The following is a 26672-nucleotide window of genomic DNA, read 5'->3' on the forward strand; positions in this document are numbered from 1 at the left end:
AAAGCACAACTCTTGACACTTGCTGGTGGCAGCAGCAGCCTCCTCTCATCCAGCATGCAGATCCAGGGGCCTGCACCCCTGGGAGGGTTGTGGGGCTGTGCCAGACTCCTCCCAGGGGTGTGGGCCCCTGGATCTGCATACCAGATGAGAGGAGGCTGCTGCTGCTGCCACCTGGGACCAGTGCTGGGCACAGTCTGCATCCAGTGCCAGGGAAGATTGCTGCTGCCACTGGTCCCAGGTGGCAGCAGCAGCCTCCTCTCATTCGACATGCAGATCCAAGGGCTTGTACCCCCATGAGGAGGCTGGCACAGCCCAGCAGCCCTCCCACAGGTGCGAGCCCCTGGATCTGTGCACCAGATGAGAGGTGGTTGTCTCTGCCACCTGGGACCAGTGCTGGGCACAGGCTGTGCTCAACACCGGGGGAGGTTGCTGCTGCCACCTGTCCCAGGCAGCAGCCTCCTCTCATCTGGTGCACAGATCAGGGGGCTCACACCCCCAGGAGGAGTCCGGCGCAACCCTCCTGGGGGTGCAAACCCCCCAGATCTGTGCGCTGGATGAGAGAAGGCTGCCTCTGCCACCTGGGACCGGCGCTGGGCTCTGGTATGCCCAGCACTGGAAAGGTATGCTGCTGCCGCCTGTCCCAGGCAGCAGCAGCAGCAGCCTCCTCTCATCCGGCACACAGATCGGGGGCTCACACCCCTAGGAGGAGTCTGGCATAGCCCTCTAGCCCTCCTGGGGGTGCAAGCCCCTGGATCTGCATGACAGATGACAGGAAGCTGCTGCTGCCTCCATGGACCAGTGCTGAAGCCAAGTAAGCCCAGCTTCAAAACTCAAAACATTTAGAAAGTTTCAAAATGTTTTGAGTGCCCTCATTTCGTTTTGAAGCTGTTTTGAAGCCTTTTGTTTCATTTCGATTTCTCTGTTTTGAGCTCGAAGCAGCTTCAAAACAAAAAACCTGGTGAAATTTTGCACAGCCCTACTACAGAACTGTTCTATACTGCTAAATATATTGTTTCATATCTGCCTGGCTGTCTATATACTTGTGTGGCTGTACACCAACTCCTCACAAGGAGCAATGACCTCAAACTGCATCAGGAGAAATTTAGGTTGGAGATTAGGAGGAATTTTATGAGGGTGGTCAAGTACTGGAACAGGCTACCTAGAGAAGTTGTGGAATCTCCATCCCCGAAAATTTTCAAGAACAGGTTGGACAGACACTTGGCCAGGATGGTTTAGTAAGGTATGATTCTGCCTTGAGCAAGGGGCTGGAATACATAGGCTCATGAAATCCCTTCCAGCCCTACTTTTCTATGATCTCTCTCTCCCTCCCCCACACCCATCCTCTCCCTGTATGCACATTTATGATGTCTCTAATCAGTTTAAACTCCAAAGAAAACCTGGCTTGATTTTAGGATGTCATGGCACAAGAATGGGAGATGCAATTTTTTGCTTGAGACTAGCAAGGAATTAAAATAAGCTGCAGCCGTCTGTTCTTTCATTTAATGATTTTGAGCAGCTCCCTTGCCTAGATGAGGAGAGAACATTAGCATTTTCTCCATCTCTTCTGTATTTCTATGATTTCAGTATTTAGGTTTTTTCCTTCCTCTCCTTTGCCATTTCCATTACAGTAATGCCTAGAAGTCCTAGTATTGGGTTAGGGCCTTTTAGGCCCTTAGTGCTGCATGTAGTATGAACAGAGAAAAAAAAAAATCCTTGGCCCAAACATCTTACATCCCAGTCATAAGGCAAGATAAAATAAGGGATACAGACAAGTGTATGAAAAAGTACCAGGAAACCATCAGACAGTACTGGTTAGTGAGATTGGCTGTAGTATCAGAACATCAGGGGCCTGTTGTCATGCTTTTAGTAAGCATAACAGCCAAGGTGAATTTAAAAGGGATTTGAAAGAAGGTAATGTGGTAGCTTTGAAGATGTTTTCAGGGAACTCATTCCAAGCATGAGGAGCAGCATGGAAGAAAGCGCAAAAGTCCTTGTTTGGAAATGTAATGAGTAGGTGATAGAGACTGACATCACTGACTTATGGGAGGTAGGAGTTGATGTTTCAACAGTGAATGAGAAATAATAGTCAGGAAAGACCTTGACATCAAATTTCATTGGATGTAACAGAGAAGGGGAAGACAGTGAAGGGAGTCAAAGGGAGATTGGTACAATCCAAGTAATGGGCTCAGAAAATGATCTTTGCAACAGCATTCTGAATGGATATGAGATGGGAGATGAGAGGCTATGTTGATCAATGTCAGAGAAAATGCTTCTATAATAATAAGGATGCAAGATGGTGAGAGCCTGGATGAGAGTTTTAGCTGTGCTGATGGATACAAATGTTATAGAATTCTTACCATCTATAGAAAAAAATCACCAAGATTCAGATAACTTAGACATGAGGATGTAAGAGAGGTCCAAATCAAAGATGATGCCCAGGTGATAGGTCTAAGTGATAGCAAAAATAGCCATGTTGTCCCAAGTGATTCAGAAAGGAGGTAAGGGGAATTTAGAGGAAAACTATGAAGAGTACTTTTAACTGCATTAAACCTGAATTGATAGTTAAATATCCACCAGGAGATGTCAGAATGCATAGCCAAGATTCTACTTTTGGCAAAACTCTGAGGTAAAGCTTCCACACCTGAGGACAGGAGGGTGATTCAGGCAAATCTTGACAGTCTCATGAAATGGGTGGACAAGAACCTGATGGTGTTTAACACTGAAAAATGCAAGGTTCTCCACCTTGGGAGGAAAAACCTGCACCATGCTTATAGGCTCAGCAGTGCTATGCTGGTTATCCCTATGGATGAAAGGGACTAGCACTATGGAAGAAAGAGACTTGGGGGTCATGACTGACCACAAGATGAACATGAGCCTTCAATGTGATTCTGCAGCTAGTAAGGCGAGCAAAACGCTGTCTTGCATTCATAGATGCTTCTCAAGCAAATCCTGGGAGATCATTCTCCCTTTGTACTCAGCCTTGGTGAGACCACAGCTGGAGTACTGCATCCAGTTTTGAGCTCCACAATTCAAAAAGGATGTGGAGAAGCTTGAGAGGTTGCAAAGGAGAGCCACACGCATGATCAGAGCTCAGGATAACAGACGTTATGATGAGAGGCTGAGAGCCATGGGACTCTTCAGCCTGGAAAAGTGCAGGCTCAGGGGCGTTCTGGTGGCCACCTATAAGTTTTTAGAGGTGTTCACCAGGATCTGGAAGAACATCTGTTCACCAGAGCCCCCCAAGGGATGACGAGATCGAATGGTCACAAACTCTTCCGCGACTGTTTCAGGCTGGACATAAGGAAGAACTTCTTTACTGTCCAAGCCCCCAAGGTTTGGAATAGACTGCTGCCAGAGGTGGTTCAAGCACCCACTTTAAATGCCTTCAAGACACTTTTGGAGGTTTATCTTGCTGGGATCCTATGATCCCTGCTGACTTCCTGCCTTTGGGCAAGGGGCTGGACTCAATGATCTCCTGAGGTCCCTTCCAGCCCTAATGTCTATGAAATCTATGAAAGGGAGGCAAGGAGACAAGTCAGCAGTAGAGGCAGATGTGTTAGTCATCCACAAAGATACGATGCCTAAATTTGTTCTGCAAGTGACATAACACAAATCTAAGGTGTAAAGGGAAAAAAGAGGATCAAAGAAGTGTCCTCAACCCCACCCCCAGGAAATAGGAGGGGAAGAGAGATAAGGACATGGGCGGATCTGGGAAAGGAGTGATGGGTGTGTGGCCAGACCCCCTATGGTGGTGCAGTTCATTCACGCTGAGCTCTTTGAGCTCATGACTGGTCAGTGCAGGCAGCTACTGGAGCTCTCTTAAGTTCACCAGCTGGTTGATGCAGGTTCTTGCTAGAGCCACTGCTTTTCCACAGCTCCAGAGCTCAGGAGGTGAGCACTACCACTCTTCACCTCCATACTCTCTTCCCTCCTGCTGAATTTGGGAGAAAGTGAAAAAGGGGATGTAAATGATAGCAGCACTCACCACCTGGGCTCCAGAGCAATTCAAAAGCAGTAGTTTTGGCAGGAGCTCATGCTGGTCAGCTGGTTAGCTTAGAAAGCTTGGTGGGTATGCGGTGCATAGCCAATGCAGGGAGCATCTATACCACTGTACCCTCTCCCCCCAAATTCACTCCTGGTTATGAGATTAATTAGGGTCATGGAAGCCAAGGAAGGGGAATATTTTAAGAGGGACATGACTAATTATACTGAAGGTAGCTGATGGATCAAGGAGGATGAGGATGGACCACTGGTTCTGTACTGTGGTATGGCAAAGAAGTTATGAGAGAGTTTGACAACTACAGATTCAGCAGACTGGAAGCCAGACTGGAGAGGGCCTGTGATGGAATGAGAAGAGAAGAAATCCAGACATTTGCCTAGACAGTTGGGTCATCAGTCTGACAGATGAATCAGAGAGGGAAGATGGGGTTGCTGTTGTTGTATTTAGGATTACTGAATTTTGCTTAGCAATTCCAGTGATCTCCCTGTGGAGAATGAAAAGCAAAGGAGACATATGGTAGGTGATAAAGAATGACATTTTCTAAAGATCAGAATATCTTTGTCTTTTGTTTTCTCATAAACTGTGCATGATAAAGAACACAATCCAAATGCATTCCTGGTGCAACTTTACTCAAGGTCTTATACCAAGAATTTGATCCCATAGCCCTTTCCGTACTATTATAAACATGATATCATCTTTGTAAGACAACATCTTCAGCCTGCAACATTTTAGAACAATAAATAATAGCCTAAACCACTTCTTCCTCATACCTGTTCTCAGCATAAAGTGTTGCAGTGGAGGGCTGATTTTTCATAGTATCAGTGGGATGAAATAATCACACAAGTTCTGGAATTTAGTGTGGTTTGTTAAGACCTATTAATGGTGTTATTACATGTGTTGTTGTTGTTACATGTGTAGATTAAGACCTGTTACATGTGTGGCACCTGACATCAATGCCATGGTCATGGCTTCCTACTGCTTCTCTGCATCAGTTATTCCCTGTATTTTAGTGCCCTGCAGCCTAGAAATAGCAGTCCACTGTTTCTAAACACACTTCATGAGCATTGCTACCCCTTTGAAATGAAAATGGATGATAGCTGAGTAACAAATGATTTGTTTTATTTCATCTAACCCCATAACTAAGAGGATAAGTGCAGTAGAAAGGTTAGAATGCAAAACCTACTTATGAAGAGCTGTGGGTTGTAAATGGAAATGTACTAGATGTTTTCCAACAAATGTCAGAAGTATCCATCAATACCACTCCCAACAGAGCATGTAATTAGGGCAAAAAGTGGCTGGGTAGTATGTCAGAAATCCGTAGGTAAGCAGTGATCTCAGTTGGAGCCACTGGGATTTGAATTGGAATGAAGAACTATTATTTCTGTTTGCAAAAGCAAACAGTAAAACAAGGGTATGTTTTAAACCAATATACCCTTGTTCTTCCCCCCACTCACTTTGCAACATTACCACATTATAGTACAGATGGGTGCTATGACAATGAATGTTACCAATCCTCCTTCTGTTTTGGAGGGTTCTCAGAGCTCCTCCTTTCCATTTTTTCCAACCAGGTACAATCAACCTTTTTTCCTAATTTTGTAAGTGCTGAACAACAATATTTGTTTAGACCCTAATCAAAAAGGCTTAGCAATTTGGAAAGCATAAATTAGGCAAACTTGAACTGGGTGCTGACCCTTGATATTCGTAACATCCTTGTCAAGGTCAAGTGTCTGCTTCAGCTTACATGGCCTGTTGGGTAAGCATAATTAAAACATACCAATTTCTATTGCTGATGGCACAGTCAGGAAAGCTGCACTTAACATAACATTTGGCCATCTCTAACTCCTCAGCCTGAATAACCAGGTACGAATTTATGAGTGAGCCAACTGGGAGTAACCTTTGGAATTCACACTGCTGGAATCTGCCACTTCTTATTCCTAAAATTCTGTTTTCCCCAATCTGCACTATCTCATCCTTGGTAATGTGTCCAGGCCCCTCATCCCTCACACCGCTGGAGAGGAGTTCTTCCAGAGCCTTACATTGGTACTTCTGTTTAGATTCACTGACGTGTTCCTGCAAAGGAGATGCAAGAAATCATCTTTACATTAGGCCTGAAGAAGCAGCTTTAGTACCACAGGCCTTTCTCAGCTCTGGTTTGCCCAGGAAATGAAATTGAAGTTGGAAACTCACCTGGGTCTATTATGGGAAATGAAAATATGCTACTGCAAGATAAAGCTGATGTCATTAAAAAGTCAGGGAAAGGAAAAGCTGAGGTTCTTAGAGGAATATTACCTTGCTTATATTCAACATATGCAATATTTTGAATATGAGTTAGGCTGTTAAATACATATAAATATTTAAAGTGAATGTTGGGGTGAGCAAACACAACTCCATTAGATCAAGTCAGGTTCCTCAGTGTGGGTCGATTAATGTTAATATGAATACCTCAAAGTAGTGTTCTAATTTGAAAAATGAACCTGTAAAAATAGCACTTGAATTTCTCTCAGCAATTACCAAAAAGTTCTCAAGTGAAAACATGTTTTTCTATTTGCCACTCCAGCAAATAGGGTTTGGGACTTGACGATAAACCTGGGTTCTTTCCATTTGCAGCACTGTACTCAGTAACACAGATTCTTGCAGGCCAGACTAAGCCCTCACTTTCATGCAACACAGTTCTGCTCAAATGATACTCCTACTTGTCCCAGTACAACCCTGTTGCCTTGCAAACGAATTTGTTTATAACATGTACACTGAAATAAAGTCCAGCTCACTCAGCATTCATTAGTTCCTTATCTTTGTAATGCCAACAGGAAGAAAAACAATAAAATTATGTTCGTCATTCAGGTGAGTTTATCTGACTCTGAATGTGGAAAGGATTGGAACTCTTTCATAAAATGCCATTTTTTATACAGCCACATCTCAGAATAAAAAAATCCTTCTGGACATTTGTATTAAAATGCAGCTATAACTTTGCATTGATGTTCTTTGTATTAAGGCACAATTTTACCTTGGCAAGCATCTGTATAAAGACATCATCTTTCCTAACCAGTTTACTCCCTGTGTTTGTTCAGTTGTGGCTGCTGACCTTTTTGATGACTAAAATTTTATCTTACTACTTTTTACACCTGCTCAGCCTTCCAAGCAAGTGCAGCTAAGGTTTAATAAACTGGATAATGTTGTGTAATGTATATGGAACTGTTAACTAAGTGCTGATTGCAGAACCTTTATTACTTATATTGCATGGGCCAGAAAGAGCCCAACTTGACTTGGACAGCACAATGTCCAAGGAATCCGTTCGTACAGCTTATAAGTTCTGTGGAAGGTGATAAACTCTGCATACATCTTTAGAAAGCTGCCAGCTCCATTTTAACTACACTGTTATCTTTTCACCTCCAGCATGGGCTGAAATCCAAGGACTTTCTGGACTCTTACGGTAGAGGGCTCTTGTTCAAATACAAACATCTTAGACATTATGCTTCTCTTTAAGATGGTGATTCTCAACCAGGGATGCTTTCAAGGGTACTGTGAGGCACCACACAATGTTAACACTGTTATGTATGCAAACATGATTCACAAGATAAACCCAGAGATTTCAAATAGGATCCATAGTGATATTCTGCCCTGTTCTTTCAGAGTTCTTTGAAACAGAAAAAATTCTGTATTATTTTTCCATAGTCAAAGAGAGTAAAATCTAAGAGCTGGCATTTTCCAGTAAGTGCCTTTAATATAAAAAGGCTGAGAATTGCTGCTCTAAGAGAACTGGTTTTGTCATTTGCCAAAGCTTCCTGCCCCCCTAAGACATCCATCAAGTGATTCCCTGAATAGGTTGCTCACATCTGAAGGACTGGAAAGTTATAAAAGAGCAGGAAATTAGCCTGTTCACTTTTGTCAGCCATCTTGCGCTAGCTAGCTCAAGATTAATGGAGCTATTGCAGGATCCTGAAGATGTGGAGAGAAAACTTACCTTCCTAAAACCGGATGGGCCCCTCCAGGTGGAGGGAAGGGTTAGCTGACCCGAGAGGCGGTGCATTCAGAAAGGCAATTGTTTTTTAATGATAAATGTTCACTTGTACTTTGTCCTCTGAATACACCATTGCTTTTACTTAGAAACTGTGTAAAAACTCTTTGTATATGCCGTTTACCTTGTGACTTCCGATTGGTTAAAACATAGAACCTTTGCTGAGATTCTGGAGAAAGGAAAGTCAGTAGTGGAACCTGGGTACGTGCCATTTGGTTGCATATTCCCAACCAGACCTGTTCAGGAAGGTCCTGAACAGGTCTGAATCCCAGGAGTGTGCCCAGGGAACCAGGACTGAAGGGCAATGCCTGTTCAGACTCCAGATGCCTGAAACATCCAGGGATCCCCTAACTAACTCCCTGGCAATAATGTGGTAAGAGGCCAACAGGAGTGATTCAACTGTACGCTACTGTACATCTCCCATGTTGAATCTGCCAGGCTGCCAGTTACAAAAAGCTATATTTTGTGCATTGAGGAAATTTGAAGTGAAAACTAGAGACAGACTTTTAGAGTCTTGTTTGAGAGCACAACTACATAGTAATCAATATTAACTTGAGCTTTTAGCTGAATAGGTGACAGTTTTGTACCCAAAGCAAATCTGGTGATTAGTATTGGAAACCTTCAATATAAATCTAAAAAAGATAACAGGATGGTATTTATTTTGTTTGCTTGTCCATTATGGCTTCAAAGTACAGTCTTTGGCAATTTTTCAGAATCATACAGGTTAAAGTACAGACCATCCTTGCCTCCCACTGATTTGCACTGCAATCTACTTACATTTTTTAAAGTCACTGCATCACCAAAGGACATGCTAGGCGTAGTAAGAAACCAAATACACAGCCAGCCTACAAGATCCCACCCTAATGCCCATTCATGGTAAATGGGGACATCTAGAGGAAATTGTTGATGGAAAGCAGAAATCAAATTTAAATCTAGTGTATTTTAAGTCTTTATAACACACCTCAAAAGGATTGCTAAAAATCTCTAATAGATTTAAAAACTGCATCTCTGGCTGCAGCCTGAGAGGTTTAGTGGGTTCTGTAGTTTTACCTAGGCCTCAACCAGAAGGATGGTATGGAAAGTAAAAGGCAAACAAGGGGGCTCTGTAAGGCACATGGATTAGGTAACACCCAATTTCCCTGGGCAAACATGTGGTATCTTCCTTTTTTTGCAAGAAACAAAAAATATGTGACTAGATTTATGATTTCTTTGCAAATTATCAGCTCAATGCAATTTAGACAAGACAACTCACAAAACCTCAAAAGACATGCAGCCTTTTCACAAGGCTTATTTTCACCAGTTCTGCAGATATAAACCCTAGTCAAATGTAAATTGTTCTGTATATGAGTTTATGTATGCGCAAATTCCTGTGATGTTCTTCGTGTCATTTTAGGTTGGCCATTTAACAACACCATGTGTAAAATGAGCGGACTGGTGCAAGGGATGTCTGTCTCAGCTTCAGTTTTCACACTGGTGGCTATTGCTGTGGAAAGGTAGGTTGGCATCAGTAATCTCTTTCTAGCCCCTGCAACAAATAGACTATGGTCATAAATCATTTCAGTTGATTTTCTCAGTGGTGCCCATTGGGTGGACTTATACTGCAACCACACAGTAACTCTTCATTTCAGTATTCCAAAGGAGTCAGCAACCTTTGTGGAGTGGTGGGCTGAAATGCACAGCTTAGGCTGAGGCAGGCCAGCACTTCCAACCTGACTACCACAATTGCTGCTTCTCTCCTGTCAAATTACTGCCAATACTTGTGCACAACAGTTTCCCCCAAATGCCACAGAATTACCACTGAATTCTCCTGCCTCTGATTTGCAGCAGATATGAAGCTTTCATGAACCAGATTAAATCACTAGGCAGGCCAAACCCTTCCCTCAGCCCAAAGGTTGCCAACCTCTGCTCTAGAACATAAGGGCTAAGTGCTGTTTGTACCCCATCAATCCCTATGCTTACCTGATGCAGTCTGACAGATGAAATCCAAAATGTGCATGATGGAGAAAGAGAACTGCAGAGATAATAAAAGAAAAGAGATTTAGGCTTCTGAATCCTAGACATACATATGCAATAGTATCCTATCAGTCCTCCTAATGAAGAGACTTGTCTCAAAAGAACATGAGAAAATCCAGCTGCTCATCACCAGGATTTTTTTTCCCCTAAAGCCTTCAGTAAGTTGATATCCTCATACATCACTTGTAATGTTGGTATGATGTTCCTCTGTGGTGTCACCACATTTTCTAATAACATTTTGTAAATAAAAAAGTTAAAGAATTTCCCAGTTCTCCCTTTCCAAGTCAGCACATGCATGAAAAAGCAGAGATAGTTATGCTATGACTATGTCTTTGCATTACCCCATAACTGCAGCATTCTTCTGCCCAAACCAGTGTGAGTAAAGAAGTCTGAATCATCAGTGCTTGCTACTCATTTTCTATCACTGAGGATGACTATGACATAAGCAAGGCAATGGAGTATCAGGCCCAAAGAGATTTTAGTGTTTCAAAGTCACCCATATAATGGAAAATACACTGCTGAGTGTAGGTGGTGGCCCAGGGGGTCTTGGGAGTTCACTTAATATTCCATACAAGGATTCCTAACACAGCAGTGGCCATTTAAAATGTCACTGTATGGTGCTTTCTCCCTGGAAAGAAATGAAATGTGAATGTTTCTTACTTTAAAAAATCACTTCCTTTAGTTTGACATGAGTTGTCCTACAGCATTTTTGCTGTCATGAGATTCCATTAGTAGTTTGCACTTGTAAATGTTACAGAGACAGATAAAACCATGAGTTCCTAGGGATTTATTGAATAATTAATGTATTAACTAATTTTGCCACAATGTCTTTACCTTTTTCTTGAGTTTGTAGTCTTCTTTACAGTCTCACTTGAATATATGGTCTGTGTAGTGCAGGGGAGCCAATGATTTGTCCCTCAAAGTCATTTCATCTGGCCCCTGGTACTGCCTGTGGGTCGGCAGCATGTGGGATACACTGGGTGGGGTGCAGCACAGCCCCAGACTGCTCATGTGCCATTCTGCATACTGTGCTGTATGCAGTGGCCACTTCAGGGTTTTAGGGTCATGGAGCACAACCCCACAGTAGCAGCTTTGGGACCAAGGAGAACAGCCCCATGGCAGCCAGAGCAGGATTGCACCACATGCAGTGCCCACTCCAGGTCTGGAACATGGAGCCAGTCTATGGTTCCAATCTAGCCCATGAACTAACCCCACACCACCCATCTGGCCCATGGGGCTAAATGAGTTTGATGTTCCTGTTTAGTGCATTTAGATGCAGTATGAAATCAGCTTTGGTTACAAGACCCAATCACTACAGCATCCCTCTGCTGAAGTTCTGACCCAGTGGTGCTCAGTCTTTTGGTACCATGGGCTGGGTTGGGGCCCACATGCCAGTATCAATCCCCATGTTGGCCTGTGCAGCCAATATAGCATAGAGGGCAATGCTGTCCAGCCTACAGGGCTCCCTACAGGCCCAGAAATTTGGAAACAGCTCAGTGGCAATTAACACTGCCACCACTCCCACTGTCAAGTTTTTGGACCTGGGGGAGCCTTGCAGGCTAGATTAAATGATTCCGTGGGCCAGAGCTGGCTACAGGCCAGAAGTTGAGTAGCTCTGTTTTAATCATTATGTTGTATGTAATGATTTAGTTCCAGAATACAGGCTAATGCCAGATGAAGAGAAGAATGAGTGCTGCAATAATTTTTATTTTATACAACTATTCTTTTTTAATAATTTTTGCTCCAGGATGAATGGACCAGGGGTGACCATGAAGCCCCTGAAGGCTGAGCAAATTTCTTACACCCTGTTCTTTTTTCTGCCATGGCAGTCCACCCTTCTGTCCTTATCTTACACTAATGATCCCCAGGTGTTGGGGATCCAAGCCTTAAGTGCTAATTGTGTGGCTCCATTCCTCCCCTATACCACACCCCATGCCTCGCAGATGTAATAAGTCACCAACTGGGTGGGACACTTGTCCCTACATCTCCAGGCCACTTCAGGTCTTCCTTCGTTTGTTGGGGTTTTAGCCTTCCCCACTTCCACCCCTCTACACTGGCTCATCCCACCCGAGGCCCACTGTTTTAGGCCTCGCCTCTGGGCCCCAGCCCTGCTCTTACCCCTTTCAGGCTCTGGGCCCCCAGCCACTGTCTCTGCCCTGCTTGGGCTTATTACAGCTGACCTGACTACAGAGCTGTCCTTTAACCCCTGCTCTGCTGGCTGGCTGTGCTATAAAGACGCTGCTCTGAAAGGGGCCAAGCCACTCTCCAGTAACAGGGTCATGGTTCCCTGTTACAGGACCCCTGTTTAAAAGCACAGGGTGTTTATGCACATGCTTTGAGAGGTGGGGGATGGGATGGGGGTGGCTTCAAGTGGCTGTAAATAGAGTGGCTCTGAGAGCTGCTATAATTAATGTGCACATGTATCAGCATCCCCATGCTGAAAAATGGTGGTAGGGGCAGGGGGATGCTGGTACACATGACGCTGGAGTTGATTAATTGAGTCTGCTCTGATGCACTGTAATTACAACACATCAGAGCAGCCTTGATGCACATACATGTATACGCATGTAGTTAAGACGGTAGGACTCAAAACTGGATCTTCTGCATGACATAATTCATATAATGACAGTTGTTTTCAAAAAAGGGCCTTTGTAAATGTAAGCTCACTGCATCTTGGAACATGTAGTTAGAGCCTCAGGAGAATGTGAAAACAATGCTTGTTTCTTTTTCTTCCTCTTTTAGGTTCCGATGTATTGTTTACCCCTTTAGACAGAAACTCACCCTGAGGAAAGCCCTGATCACCATTGTAATCATTTGGGTCTTGGCTTTAATAATCATGTGTCCCTCAGCAGTCACCTTAACTGTCACCAGAGAGGAATATCACTTCATGGTAGATGCTTACAACAATTCCTACCCACTCTACTCCTGCTGGGAGGCATGGCCTGACAAGGGGATGCGAAAGATCTATACAACTGTACTCTTTTCTCACATTTACCTGGCTCCACTCACTTTAATTGTCATCATGTATGCCCGGATTGCTTTCAAACTTTTTAAGTCCTCTGCACCCATCCGGGGCTCCCAGTCAGAGGAAAATGAGGGGAGAAGAGTCTCCAAGAGAAAAGTCAAGGTAATCAACATGTTAATCATAGTGGCATTGTTTTTTACCCTCTCCTGGTTGCCTCTGTGGACTTTAATGCTGCTGACAGATTATGGAAATCTAACAGAGTACCAACTCAACCTGATTACAGTTTATATTTTCCCATTTGCCCATTGGCTGGCATTCTTCAACAGCAGCATCAACCCCATCATCTATGGGTATTTCAACGAGAACTTCCGAAGAGGGTTCCAGGAGGCTTTCAAGGTCCAAGTCTGCTCCATGGAAAGAGAACATAAGGGCACCTATTCTGAGAGGAACAATAATGGGTTCCTTTTTGGAATACGCAATCGAATCTTTGTTGAAGTACAAGGCAGTGATTCAGTGCAACCATCTGAATCTGGACAAAGTAACCCCCCAAAAACTGGGTTATTTCCATTGAAGAATGGGCGGGTTGCTCACCATGGGCTGTTGGTTGAGGATTTGGACAGTAAAGGTTCTTCTCACAACTGTGTCAGCATCCCAGCTTGGGATATCTAATACTGCATACAGGATACCAGTGGTTGATAGATCTTGCCCAGTAATGACACAGATCTGTGAACTATGATGTTTGCAACCAAATATTTCATTTTGAGAGGATGTTGCCCCCAAGGGAAGTTTTTGTAGTGATGGGCATCTAGACAAAAAACTACAGGCAGTCCTCAGACTTATGACACAATTGGTTCCTGAAAACCATGTCTTAAGTTGAAACATTGTAACTTGGAACCAATTTTCTCATAAGAAACAATGTTAAAAATGAGGGATTGGTTCTTGAACCAAGGCCCGATACCCTATTTTCACCAAAAATACCCCAGAATTTTGTACTCGATCAATTATAGATGAGTAGTATAGCTACATTAATGTATTTATATTGTAAATAGCAATCATATTGATTTGGAAGGACTTTTTTGAAGTGACTTTGCTGGATTTTTTGAAAGGCTCCTGGTTGGACATTTTGAAGGGTTCTTGGCTCAAGTCTTCTCAGGAGTCTTGGCTGCCGGTTTTTCTGGAGTCTTAGCTGCTTTTTTTAAAGAAAGTGTCCAAGGAAGTTTGGACAGATGTTCTCCAGGGAGATGAGCAATGCAGCGAACTTGTTCACTGCTATGGAATTAGATTAGATCAAGCACTGTAAAGTCAAAACTAACGTCAAAAAGTTGAAGCAGGGTGTCAATTTATAAATGTTGTAAGTTCAAAACATTGTAAGTGGAAACATTGCAAGTCAAGGACTGCTGATATTACATTTGGGGGATAAGATCACAACAGGTTTTGATGGTAATACATTATTATAGTTACAAAACAAACCAGAGCAATTTATGTTCAAATTTCCCAGTGTATTACTTTCTTATAACTTCATGGAATTTAAGAGTGGCCTGAGAATGCATTTGGGATCTTGGCCCATTATCAGAAGGGACATGCATGTAGTGGTAGCTCATACCACAGACAGAGATGTGGAGGTAGAAATACAGTATCAGGGTACTAATTATTCCAGTATGTTACCTTATGTGGTGGATTCAGATTCGTTGGGTTACTTCACTTCGAAGAAAGAACAAAGACTCAGTAGTAGGAGAAAGAAAAAAATTCATCCAGGGAGCAGGGGAATGACTGGGAAGAATAATCAATGTATAACAGATAAATGCAGAATAACTCATATACCCCACCCAATTCCTAGAACCTCAATTCTTCAGCTGTAGGAAACTGATCTTTGCCCCTTGAGCTCCAAGGCTCTTCTTCAGCTGGTGGTAATAATCAGTACTTTTGCCTGCTACCCTCCTTTCCGGCCATCAAGACAAATCCTGTTACAGAGTCAACAGAGGTTCAGTAGAGTTAAACCTCAACAGCACCCAATGTGCATTGACTTTGTATTGCACGTGTACACACACACACACTTTTGGTTAGTTTATAAGGTGCAAATCTACCCTATTTTCTCTTTGTATTCCAGATAAAAATTAATAGACTTATCTCACATGCCTAATCTGGAGAACCAAGTCATGATGTTGTATGATGTTATGAGATTACACTGCCTCATACTGACAGAATGCAGAAAGAGGGAAGGAATAGGAACAAGATGATATAAGTATTTGAAAATTAATGTCCCCGGCAGGACATAGCCCACCAAGTGACCTATGCACAGGCCCAGTCCCTGGTGCTTCTCACACCTGTTTTTATATAAATTGTCATTGTGATTTGAGTAGAATGGAGAACCTCTGTTGAAATGAAATGAACATCCGGAGCCTCTGCTCAGAACTTCTTCCTCTCAAACCTATGAAATAAGCTGTTCCATTTCAGTAGATGAAGACAATTCAAGAGGTTTCATGTGAAATGTATTTCCTCTCCCAAACAGAAAGAGGTGGCAGTGAGGGAACTTCTTTCCCTCCATGAGGAGTAAGTGGAAGAAGCAAAGCCATATATTGCCTCCTAGAAGAAACTGGATCTGGGACTCGCTGCTGGGACACCTATAGTACTACCAACTGCTGCCACTATGCCACTCACTAGCAAGAGAAGCTGAGCACCTCAGAAACAGCACAGGAGGGCACCACACAAATTTCTCAAACTGCTCCTCACTTCATCAGCTGATTATGATCTGATGTCTCTTTCATTAGTACAGGGGAAAGGGAGAGCTTTTCCTCTGAATTTACCAGAGTAAGAGAAGCTGTGTAAGCACTAGTAACCCACACTTACAAGTCTGTGGGATGGAATATGGCTTTAGAAAAGCCAGGCCCTGCTTGCCCTCAATAGCCAGTCCTATGTGTTTCATTGTTTAGTGAAAACTAGCTAGAATAGTCTCTTGGTTATTTATAGTTAATTTTAAGTTGTGAATGACTTCAGTTTTCATCAAAGCAATTGGCTTGTGGTACTGGCCTGGGCCAGGCAGAGTATAAGCATGTGTATGTTTGCTCTTCGTTCTCATTTATGTTCTCACCTGTGACACTGTGATTCCAGTCCTGATGCTGGCAGAGACTGCCAGCTGTGATTTGTACCTGAGCATATTGTGGTCCTGTGATGTACATACACAAATCTAAGAGGCCTGCCAAATTCATTTTCACTTCTAAAATCTGAACCTAAATCCATAAAGGTGAAGGGGTAGTTCAGTTAATTTACTTGGTTACGCACATTGCTTCTCTAATAAGAATCCTATTTTTGCATAATATTAACTCCAAGACTGCATGCTTACCACAAAAAACCCCCCAAACCAAACATTGTAAACTATTGCTGAGTAGAGCCTTGAACTGTGACATCCAATTGTATATGACCTAGCTCAGGACGTGAAGAGATGAATAACAGGTAAAAATCTGTAAAATTATAGGGCACTTATACACAAGCTATGGGGTGGGGGGTGAGCTTTTTAATTTGAGTGGCAATCAAGAGCTGCTCTAATTAAAGTGCCAGCAGCATCTCATGTATTCAGTGTCCCGCATTTCAAAATGGCAGCAGGGGCACTTTAGTTGAAGTTTGTTCAGTGAGCTTTAGTTAAAGCATCCCCACCACTATTTTGAAATGCAGGTACACTGAATATGTGAGACACTGCAGCACACTGGAGCACTGAGTTTGCTTCAACGTGTTCTAATCAGAATGAATCAGAGCAAGTATAAAAGTGCCCTATAGTGTCTTATAGCTGATACATTGGAACTGCTTTTTCTGTCCACTCTGAGTGGAGGCTGAAAAGCTGTAACTTTAAATCTGTTTCATTCAGGTTAAAAGTACGAGGTTTAGCTCCACAGGAGCAGACAGACAAAACAGTTATATCAGTTCAGCTGATACAAGCTCCAGAGTAGTAAGTCCTTCCCATCCTTTTACAATGGCTTATTATTATCTCTCTCCACAGCCTCATTGCATTCTTGCCTTACACTGTTAATATGTATCTCATAGGCAATTCCATAATAATACTTAGCACTTTTTATTTGTAAGTGGGTCTACAGTCACCAAATGATCCTCCCAAGTCCACACGTGAAACTGAAGTAAATCTCCATTTCAGTGATTGTAAAACAAAGGAGCAAGTGCTCAAGTTCATAGGGAGGTCAGCAGAAAACTGCTATTGGAAATTAGTAAGTCCAAGCCCATGTACAGGTCATACTTTTCTATCAGAGTTGTCAGGTTTTTCAAAATAACATCACTAGTCAAAACCATGCACCTTTTCTGTGCATACAATAAGGTACAAGGATCTGTTCCTGAATAAACCTATGATAGTCATGTTTTTAAAAATACTGAATTGTGAGTGCCTACACTTAGACCTGATTTTCTGGGGGTGATGAAATTTATAGCTCCCTTTGACTTCAAGTAGAGCACTGGGGCTCCACTCTTCTGAGAAATTACTTTGGTCTCAAATTAAACACACCAGAAGTGAGGCACTTAAAATTAAAGGCTATTTTTAAAAGTATTAGTCCAGTGCTTCTACTGTCCTCCCCAAAAATCTTTTTCTAATGGTTCTTTAACCTGTTTGGTCACCTACAAAAGTTAAGTTTATCAGATTAAGGATGGGATTTTCAAAAGTATTAGCATTACTCTAGCCTTGTTTCCTTTTAAGTCAATGAATGTTGCCATTCACTTCAATGGGAGTAATGTTTGGCCAACGCCCTAAAACAAGGCAGCCAACCTGCAGCAAGTATGCCACAAGTGGCACAGGGTGTGGGTGGCTCCTGCCATATTGGGGAGGCAGCAGGAAGCAGAGCAGCACATTGGACAGGGGAAGAAGATTGCACTTGGGAAGGGCATGGTGCTTTATTTGTGGCACCTCTGCCAAAAAAGATGGCTCCTGCTGCCCTAAGACATCAGCTGCACCTGTTTATTAATGCCAGTTGGACAAGTATCACACATGGCTTTAAAAATAAAGGTTTAGTTGACATGACTTCAGGACTGGAGTTTGGAGCCAATGACATTCCAGCCTGGGTTGGGAATGGGCAGTTACATGAGGCAAGCAGAACACTGAGCCTGGCACAGCCACTCATCATTTAACTGTATCACTGCAATGTAACATCACAAGCACTGGATGAGCCATTATAAATTCACCTTTCCTAGGCTCACAGTGGGGGTGGGATACATTTTGACTCATGCAGCAGGATGAACTTTGGTAGCTTATTAGTCTAATATTGCAGAGATAGCAAACTAAGACTTGATCCCAGTAGGGTGGAGAGCTGCTATGTCCCTCACAGGGCCCTGAATAATCTCAGCATGTTCTTGCTTCATGCTAGAGGCAGTCTGCCAACAGGTCCACCCTTTGCTTAATAACTAGTGAGATAACTTTCAGAATGGGGGAATGCTGTTCCTAAATTAGCTGAAAGAAAGAAGCAGAAGCTGCTCCTTCCTTCCAGGACCAGACAGCAGGAGTAATTGTGTAGCGCCTTAGCTTCTGCCCCCTCAGGCTAAAAAAGGAAACGGACCCTGAATGCCGTTCATGGCATGATGTTCACCACCTCCCTGGCTCTAGTAACACCGTGAGCAAGGCTGTCCTGTGCCAGATGTGCTTGGTGTGTAGTGAGTCTGCTAGTACTGTACCAAACGCTTTCCTAACTTCAACAGATCACTGGCACTGAGTAATAAACCACCCACCCTGCTAACCTCCCTCGGGTTTGTCCTTTTCTAGAGCGGCTGCCGCATCACGCAGGCCCACAAACCCCGCGGCGGCCAGAGGGCGGCAGGGAGCGCGGCTCCCCCGGGCGGGCAGGGTCGGAGCTGTCCCGCAGCTGCCGCTGGGAGCGCGGCCTGCGAGATCTGCTTCCAAGCAGAAAGACAGACGCACCCCGGGCCCGAGGTGCAGCCTTCCCGGGTTCGCCCATTCCTTGAAGCAGCCTCGCAGCGCCTACTCCGCGCCTTACGCCCGCACTTGCCCCCAAATCCTGCCAGCGGAGGCGCGGCAGGAAGGGCCACGTGGACGCCCGGCAAAAGCCAGATTCGGTGCGCATGCGCGCGCCCGGCGCCTTGACGCATTGAAGGGGAGTGCGCCTGCGCCACGCTACTCCTGGCAGGAGGGAGGTTTTCCTCGCTGCGTTCCGAGCCTGCGTGGTACTGTACTGCGGGCGGGCCTGGAGGGCGGCAGCCCCGCGCCTGCGCAGTGCCCGCCGCGTGGGGAGAGGGTTGTTGGCGTGCGCGCGGCGGAGCGGGAGCAGGAGCAGGGTTGGCAGCATCATGAGCGGCTACAGTGTGGAGCAGCGCGGCGCCGCCAACAGCCTCGACTACCGCCTCTTCTTAAGTGAGTGCGGCCGGCTGCAGAGCAGGGCACGAGACAGCAGCGGCGTCCCCGCCGGGCCTCCTGGCCTCGGATCCAGGACGAGGGTGTGTCGTCCCCATCTAACAAGAGGGGGGCCCCGGCTTGGATTTGAGCGTGTGGCGGGGGCGGCCAGGCGGCTGCCATGGGGGAACTGTAGCAGCCGGGCGGGGCTGGAGGGAGCAGGTGCTGGGTGGGGGGTAAGTGGTGGGACTGGCAGAGGGGAGCTGTGGAGGGGCAAGGGGCATGGGCCAGCTGCTCGATTTTTCCACCACGTGTTCCCTCTACTGTAACCTCAGCTGCCCCCCAGGCCTCTTGCCCTGCTGCAGCAGTTGTAGAAATGTGTATGGGGGGTGCATACAAATCTAAGACAATCCTCCAATAATCAGGTTCTGTGCGTGGAAAATCGTAACAAACTTATAAATTCTTTATGTATAAAATCTAATTATTAGGGGAGCATCTTAAATTCAGTGTAATCTTGCATTTGGGTAAATATGGTGAGTGAGTGCTGATATTAACAGTAACAATAAAGAGACCGTATTAATAAAATGAGACTTTTGAACTTTGTTCTGTTAGTTTACTGGACTTTTACCAAGTGACTTTTGTGACTTCTGGTGACTTTTATGTTGGCCTTTGCCTAGAGGCTAGCTAATAACATTGTTCCTGTATTGTGAAGCAAGTAGGAGGCATCTGGGGAAAAAGCTGCCCTCCCTGTCCCCTCCCCCCTGTCTATTCCATATAGACTGTTAACAGCAATGCTCTTTCTGTTGCGGCTTAAAGTTCCTACTGTGGACTCCAAACTCAGCCTGCAGTAGTGCATGAGACAAAGTGGACGTGACTCCAGAGTAAACTAATATTTTAATCCTCGTCAGTATTCTGTTTACTGATGGTTCTGGCCACAAAGCTTTTAGTAGTAGCCTGTCTTACCTCAAAACCAGATATGATATCATGTAGCAGACAAATAGTCACTTTCACTGAGTATTTTTAGCTTTAAACAAGATACGCAATCATGGGGAACACACAGTGTTGAGAAGATCCTGCCATTCTACCTGCAGAGTAGTCTGGAACTGCCTTCAGAACCTCACCTGCACAACAGGCCTGAACTGAGGGTTGTTGCCATTTTGGAGAACTGCTACTGCAGAGCGAGAGGAAGTAGGAGGGAGTTAGGTCTATTAATCTTGGCTTGTGATCGTGGTTAGTCTTCAATAGGTAGCTCAAACCTATGGAAAGGTATCTTCATAGCTAAAGTACTCTTCTACATCTTAAAAACATTTACTTGCTGGGAGGTCTAGAGCATTTATGGGGAAAAAAAGTGAGGAAACTGTCATATTTATACAGAATGTTATACACCTGTACTACCAGCTTCTTTAAGTGTTTGAACAACACATGTGAATTCTGTTTCTGTGTTTTGTTTCGCTGCACTGTAGCTGGTGAGAAGCAGGTGTTGTTTGGTAATAACATTTCTTATTGGACTAACTATGTAGCTGGAAAAGTTAACAAGCTTTCAGGAACAAAGGCTGCTTACAGAGATTAAAAAAAAAACAACACACTTCATCAGAAGAAGCAGCATGTTACTTTGACCTGGCTTTGCAGCATCTGAAGTTTGGGTGCTTCAGCAGGGCTTTTTGCTGTGTTTAGCTAAAACTGATTCAATCAGCTGTTGGATAAAAGCACCAAAAAAGCTCTACTAAAGCACCTGATCTAGACAGATGTCATGCAAGCTGAGTCCATTCAAGGTACTGCCTCTTCTGGGCTTGCACAGAGCTCAGCATGAGAATGCACTGAGTTTAAAGTAAAGCACAGTTTTTTTAGTCTGGTTTTGTTTTTTAATGTCTGCAAGCAAGCAGCCAAGATGCTCTTCCATAGGTCTGGTAAAGAAGCACATACTGTCTTGGATAAATACCAGGTAGAACTATTTATTTTTGCTTAACTCCATTATCTAAATAACTATTGTATATTCCATACACTGTTATGGCTACGGCATCACTAAACGCTACTGTAGCTAGTGAGGCAGGAAGAGAAGCATAAACAAGTACTTGGAAAAGATGCATTCATTTACTTCCTATGTACATGTACAAAACTTATTTGAAAATGTGCAGCTATTATGGAGACCCTCTGCAAAGAAGTGATTGGGATCTTGAAGTCATCTTGTTTTGTATTGAATGCAATATAGAGTTTTAGACTCCTGGTTGCAGCACTAGTTATAACAGTAGACTGATATATATATTTTTTTTAATCGGACACTAACTTCACTGTTACTATGTCAAAATGTTGAACCTAAGCTATGCACTCAACTAACTCCAAAGCCATAGTAAGCTATCTAATGCCAAAGTAGTAATGAATTTCTTCTTTTTTTTCCCTCCCCAGAGAATGATAACGGACAATACATTTCACCATTCCATGACATTCCAATATATGCAGATGCTGGCAAGGTAATGTATATGGCTACATTGAGACCTGCAAACTCTAGTCATTTAGGGTGCCTGTAGACATGCAAGGAGGTTGCTCCGATGCACTGTAATTACAGTGTGTTGGAGCAGACTCAATTAATTGAGTCTACTGGAGCATGCTAATTAGCATGCTCCAGCAGTCTCTGCATCTCATGTGTCAGCATCCCACCCATTGAAGGTGGGGGCCTTCAACCATAAAGATCACGTGCCTCCCAAGGCCAGAGAGGTGTGGCAACAGGGAGCCCCTGAAGGTGGCCTCAGCAGCGAGGGGGGATGGTGGTGAGTGATTGGTGACTGCCCACAGATGCAGTTCAGGGTGATGGGGTGGCAAGCAGCGACTGCCCACAGGTGCTGCCATTAGCCAAACTCAGGGAGTGCATGTGCACCCCTTACACATTGCCAGTGGCTTTAACTAAAGCTTGTTTGACAAGATGCCGTGGGTGCTTTAATCGTGACCTGCTTAAGGCAAGACGCATATAGTTTCTCTTTCCTGGAAGGGCTCAGTGGGGAAGGCATGTGGTCTTGATGTCTGAGTTGAGTGATTACGCAACAGAAGCTGATGGTAGCTGGGTTCTTTGGGTAAATCTGATATTTTTTTTTTATTAGACCAACTCAGATAGTTGGAAAAATTCTTCTTAGCAAGCTCTTAAGGCTGAGGAAGCATCTGCAGATGGTGTGTGCTCTTCCTGGATGGAATGCATAGTAAAGAAGTCAGAGGCTGGTATAAATGCAAGAAAGCCAGTCAATGAAGATGTAAATTGAAGAGTCAGTGAGTGAGACAGGTTGGGAGTGGGGAGAGAACTGAAGATAGCTGAGCACTTAACAATCTATGCAGTTTCCATTTGTTTATTGAGCAACCTGACTTCAGTGAACTTTATCCATTCTCTGCAGTGGCAAATAAACACTTGTGTAAATGTAGCTTCAAATTGAATTATAATATGTTTACCCTAGAACAAGTTTGGCATTAGTTTTGGTGTGTGTGTGGAGAAGGGGAAGAGGCACTGTTCTGTTAACAAGCCATTGGCTGATTTTTCTTAAATGCGCAACCAGTTTTGATTGCAGTCTTATGATAATTGTTTTGCTTTATGGACACAGTATATTAAGATCACAGTCTTTGAGTGTTTAATGCAAAATGTGATTCAGAAGTGAGGTTAAAGCCCTGTGTCCTGTAAACTGTCCCTGGTGATCTGAATGCCTCTGTAGTTTCACCAACATCATGTGAGCCACACACAAAACTAAGGCCCTTTTTTTAGTGAGCCACTGTGAACCACAGGTGAAAAAACCCTTAAATGGGTGTGGAGGAAGAGATTTAAGACAGCCAATCTTGTACCATTGTGTGAAAAGGAATTGTATTGGATTCCTTTCCATCCATGTAATGTTTAAATAGTTTGTTCTCTTGGAATAGGATTTTTATCTTGGGGGTGGGGAGAACTGTGTGGGGGAAAATACTAATCCACTGGTTCTGTAAATGTCCTATACAGTCCTTTTCTGCTGGATCTTGATATTCTTGCTGCATTGTCCTTTAATACTGTGATCAAACAGTTAAGGCTAAATTTTCAGCTGTGTAAAGTTAGCTTTGTGTCAGTCACCCAATACAAATCCATTCTAATGTCAGTATAACCAGCTACTGGAGATCCTCAGGGTGTGTAGGATGACTTTCTGCCCTGTAATGCTAAGTGTGTAATAAGCCCTTAAGGCTGTTAGAGTCTGCTCTGGTTATGTGGCTGCTCTAATTTATGTTTGTGGTCTGGTCAAAAACAAGGGGGTTTTAAGTTGGTCTTGCTGCACCTTTCCTCCTTCCTGCACCTGCCCTGAGCATTCCTCAGTGGTGGTTTGGAATCTAGGAATGATACATCTCCAAACAATCTTTCATGTGTGAATTGCTCCCAAGATTTATAGAACTATATTTTGACAGGATTAAAAAAGTCTAGTATTGCTGTAGAGATGGAAGTGAAACAATCTGACCTTAAACCACTTCTGCTGCTGTAGTACTTGCTGATGCTCATGGGAGAACCACATAGGTCGGATCATAACAGAATCGAGAGGAAAAATTGATTCTGCATTTCGTAAGGATTTAACAAACCATAAAATCCCGTCAAACTAGGCAATGGCCATACCCAGTACTGATTAGTGAAGATGTTGGATTTAAGTAAGAATTGTTGTCATTTTTTTCACTTTTCCCACCCATCATGAGTTAAATGACTCTCATTCCCATTGTACAAAGTAACTTGTATGGCTTAAGTTTACAGAGAGAATCTGTTAATTTAGTGGTGATTTGTATGATAGGATTGAGTGTACACTTAGTAGACTTGCAGACGATACCAAGTTGGGTGGACTTGCAGACACTCTTCCTGAATATATGAAGTGAAAGCCTCCCAACCTCTCTTTGGACTGGTTGTGTTAAACAAACTCTTAATATCTGTTGGTACTTTTCCTCCTTCCTCTATTATATGGTTTGATGGTGAGGTAGTACATACAGGGGGTTATTTTATATCACTATCATTAATTTATGTGCACATAAGAGAAGGAAACAGCTAGAAACAGAAGAAAGATATGGATACAGAGTTCACTGGCTGTCTTTCATTTATTACAGTAAAGACTCTTAGTCGGAATATCTGACTAGTATTTACTTGCACTATTATCATTCTGATGCAGATAGCAGTTTTCCATATACTTGGAGATGGTGTCATACATATAAGGGGAGGATGAGCAGGGGGAAAAAGCCCTCTCATCTGTAGAAAGCAAGATTTCATGTACATGAACCATGTTCTACGTGTAACCACCATGCATCCCAGAACAAATAACAAGCATGATGTGAGGATGTTAGTGTACTAAATGATAAGATGCATTTTGTAAGTTAAGACCACTTGTGAAGCAGTATATGCTAAATTGGGTGAAAAGTAGGGTTTTGCCTATTGTACTAACTTCAAAAGCAAGTATCTGGAAAGTAATGAAATGCAAAAAGGTAGTGCTTCACTGCCTCAGTGTTCATGGAATTGGGTTGAAGATGAACTGGGAAGTGTATTCATGGAAAGGTGACTAGCTGCTTCCGGGCTGGGTACATTTCCCATGATAGTCAAGCTTGGATAAGCACTTGGCACACTGCCAGCATGTCTGTGGGGTGAGAAGTTGTTAGTGATGCATATTGTAGGGTCTAAACTATGCAGTAAAGTGCTGATCATATTGGACTATTTTCTCTCTCTATTGCAGGAATACTTCTCCAGGGAACTTTCCTGGTCACTATGCAGGTCAAGTAACAGCTCAGTTAGGGAGCCCAGCTTAGGGCAAAAGGTTAAAGTACCGTCTACTCACTTAAGAGTCTTGTGCTTTTAATCCTGGTATTTAAGATCTTGGAAGGATTATAATGTGTCCCTCAGTCTAGGGTCTGAGAGACGCTGACCTTGTCTGGACCAGGATTCCTGCTCTCATAGCAGTTAATGTGGCCTTGCAGTATGTTGGTGTATTAATTGTGTATCCTACATGATAGCAAACTTTCCCACTTTCTTCCCAAATATCAGTGGTTTTTGTTAAGCAAGCAAGCTTTCAGAAACTGTCTACCTTCAAGGGAAGACAGTTGCATACTCCAGTTCCCTTTTGCACCAAGCAAGCTTTTAATTCTGTCCACATAAACACTGAGCAGCTGCATTTTTGCCTTGCTCTGATTAATGTAATTTCCCCATCAGCAGATCTAATCCTTCTCTTCTGCCTGTTCTTGTATTGTTCTGCTACTAATGAAGCACCAGGAACTTACAGAGAGCCTCAGTAGCAAATTCCCACTGCTGGAGGGCTTGAACAAAATCTGTATGGTAACTGCTGTGTTAACGCAGTTAACTGACTCTGACATATACCAGTATAAGTCCCTTTCACCTGTATAATTTTTTTCCTGAACTGTTAGTGCTGCTTGTCTGAGGGCTTAGAAGGATTGCTGGATGCTATGCAGCCAGAAGCTCCAGGTGCTCAAGTTTTTACTTAACTTTTTGTCAGTCTTATTTTTAGGGGAGAGAGCCTCTAGAGGGAGAGGGACTCCAGTGTCAGTACAGTTTACATCAATGGGAGTCATCAGATCCCACCTGTAGTTTCAGTACTTGAGGAGACAGTTGTTAATCACTCATACTACTTGCGTGTGCTCTAATGAACGTGTTCTTTCTATATAGGAAACTGCCTTACAGACAAAAATACAGGGTATCTTTCTACTATTTGGGCTATCTTAAACTAGATCCCTTAGTACTGGGGTTTTGGTGCATCAAGAACACCATATAAATATCTGGCTCTTAATTGGATGATTTTAGTTTTTTGAAGTTTAAATGCTCTTATTAAATATTCAGGTTTTAATTAATCTGTATAGTTATTGGGACAATTATATAAATGAACCATTCTGATATCTTCAGGTGTCTAAACTAATTCTTTCTTGTTAGTGCTAAACAAATTGATGTCTATCATGAGATACTAGTTGCTATGTATAAACCTTTAAACTAAAAAGCATTTCAGGATCTGCCAGAGGCATGGGTAATTTTTAAGGAAAGATTCTTGTTCCACCAGTTATGTAAAAACCATTGTCAGGCTATAAAATCCCTTAAAAGAGTAGTTATGAATGAAGGAATTATTCTGGTGTAGGTATTGTCTTGGAAATCTCCAGGCTGTGGGGTTTTATCAAAACTTCTACAGAACATAGCAAAAAGTTATAGCCTTTCAAACAAACTCATCTGTGTGGGAGCTCGATGCCGAATTATATAGGACTGAATTAAGCACAGGCTCAGACCTGTTCAATTTAAAACTTTATTGTTTCACAAAGTCATAAACTAAAGGAGGTCTGTTGGTTCACAAGGTTCCCAAATCAAGCCTTTGCTCTCTAACCTGGAGGC

General features: G+C 43.3%; 2 protein-coding genes across 2 annotated transcripts in view; both read left to right on the forward strand.

Annotated features, from left to right (window-relative positions):
- Window positions 1-13882, forward strand: part of NPFFR1 (neuropeptide FF receptor 1) — a 29750-nt gene extending 15868 nt beyond the window's left edge. Inside the window, exons 3-4 of the mRNA XM_019538557.1 lie at window positions 9409-9508; window positions 12771-13882. Of these exons, the coding sequence (XP_019394102.1) occupies window positions 9409-9508; window positions 12771-13662 (992 nt within the window). The 3' untranslated portion in view covers window positions 13663-13882. The remainder of the gene's footprint in view (window positions 1-9408; window positions 9509-12770) is intronic.
- A 5316-nt stretch (window positions 13883-19198) lies between these two features.
- Window positions 19199-26672, forward strand: part of PPA1 (pyrophosphatase (inorganic) 1) — an 18592-nt gene continuing 11118 nt past the window's right edge. The window contains exons 1-2 of the mRNA XM_019538558.1: window positions 19199-19345; window positions 21728-21792. Of these exons, the coding sequence (XP_019394103.1) occupies window positions 19282-19345; window positions 21728-21792 (129 nt within the window). The 5' untranslated portion in view covers window positions 19199-19281. The remainder of the gene's footprint in view (window positions 19346-21727; window positions 21793-26672) is intronic.

The sequence above is a fragment of the Crocodylus porosus genome, unplaced genomic scaffold, assembly GCF_001723895.1.
Source record: "Crocodylus porosus isolate Cpor-Errol unplaced genomic scaffold, CroPor_comp1, whole genome shotgun sequence".
Classification (NCBI taxonomy): domain Eukaryota; kingdom Metazoa; phylum Chordata; order Crocodylia; family Crocodylidae; genus Crocodylus; species Crocodylus porosus.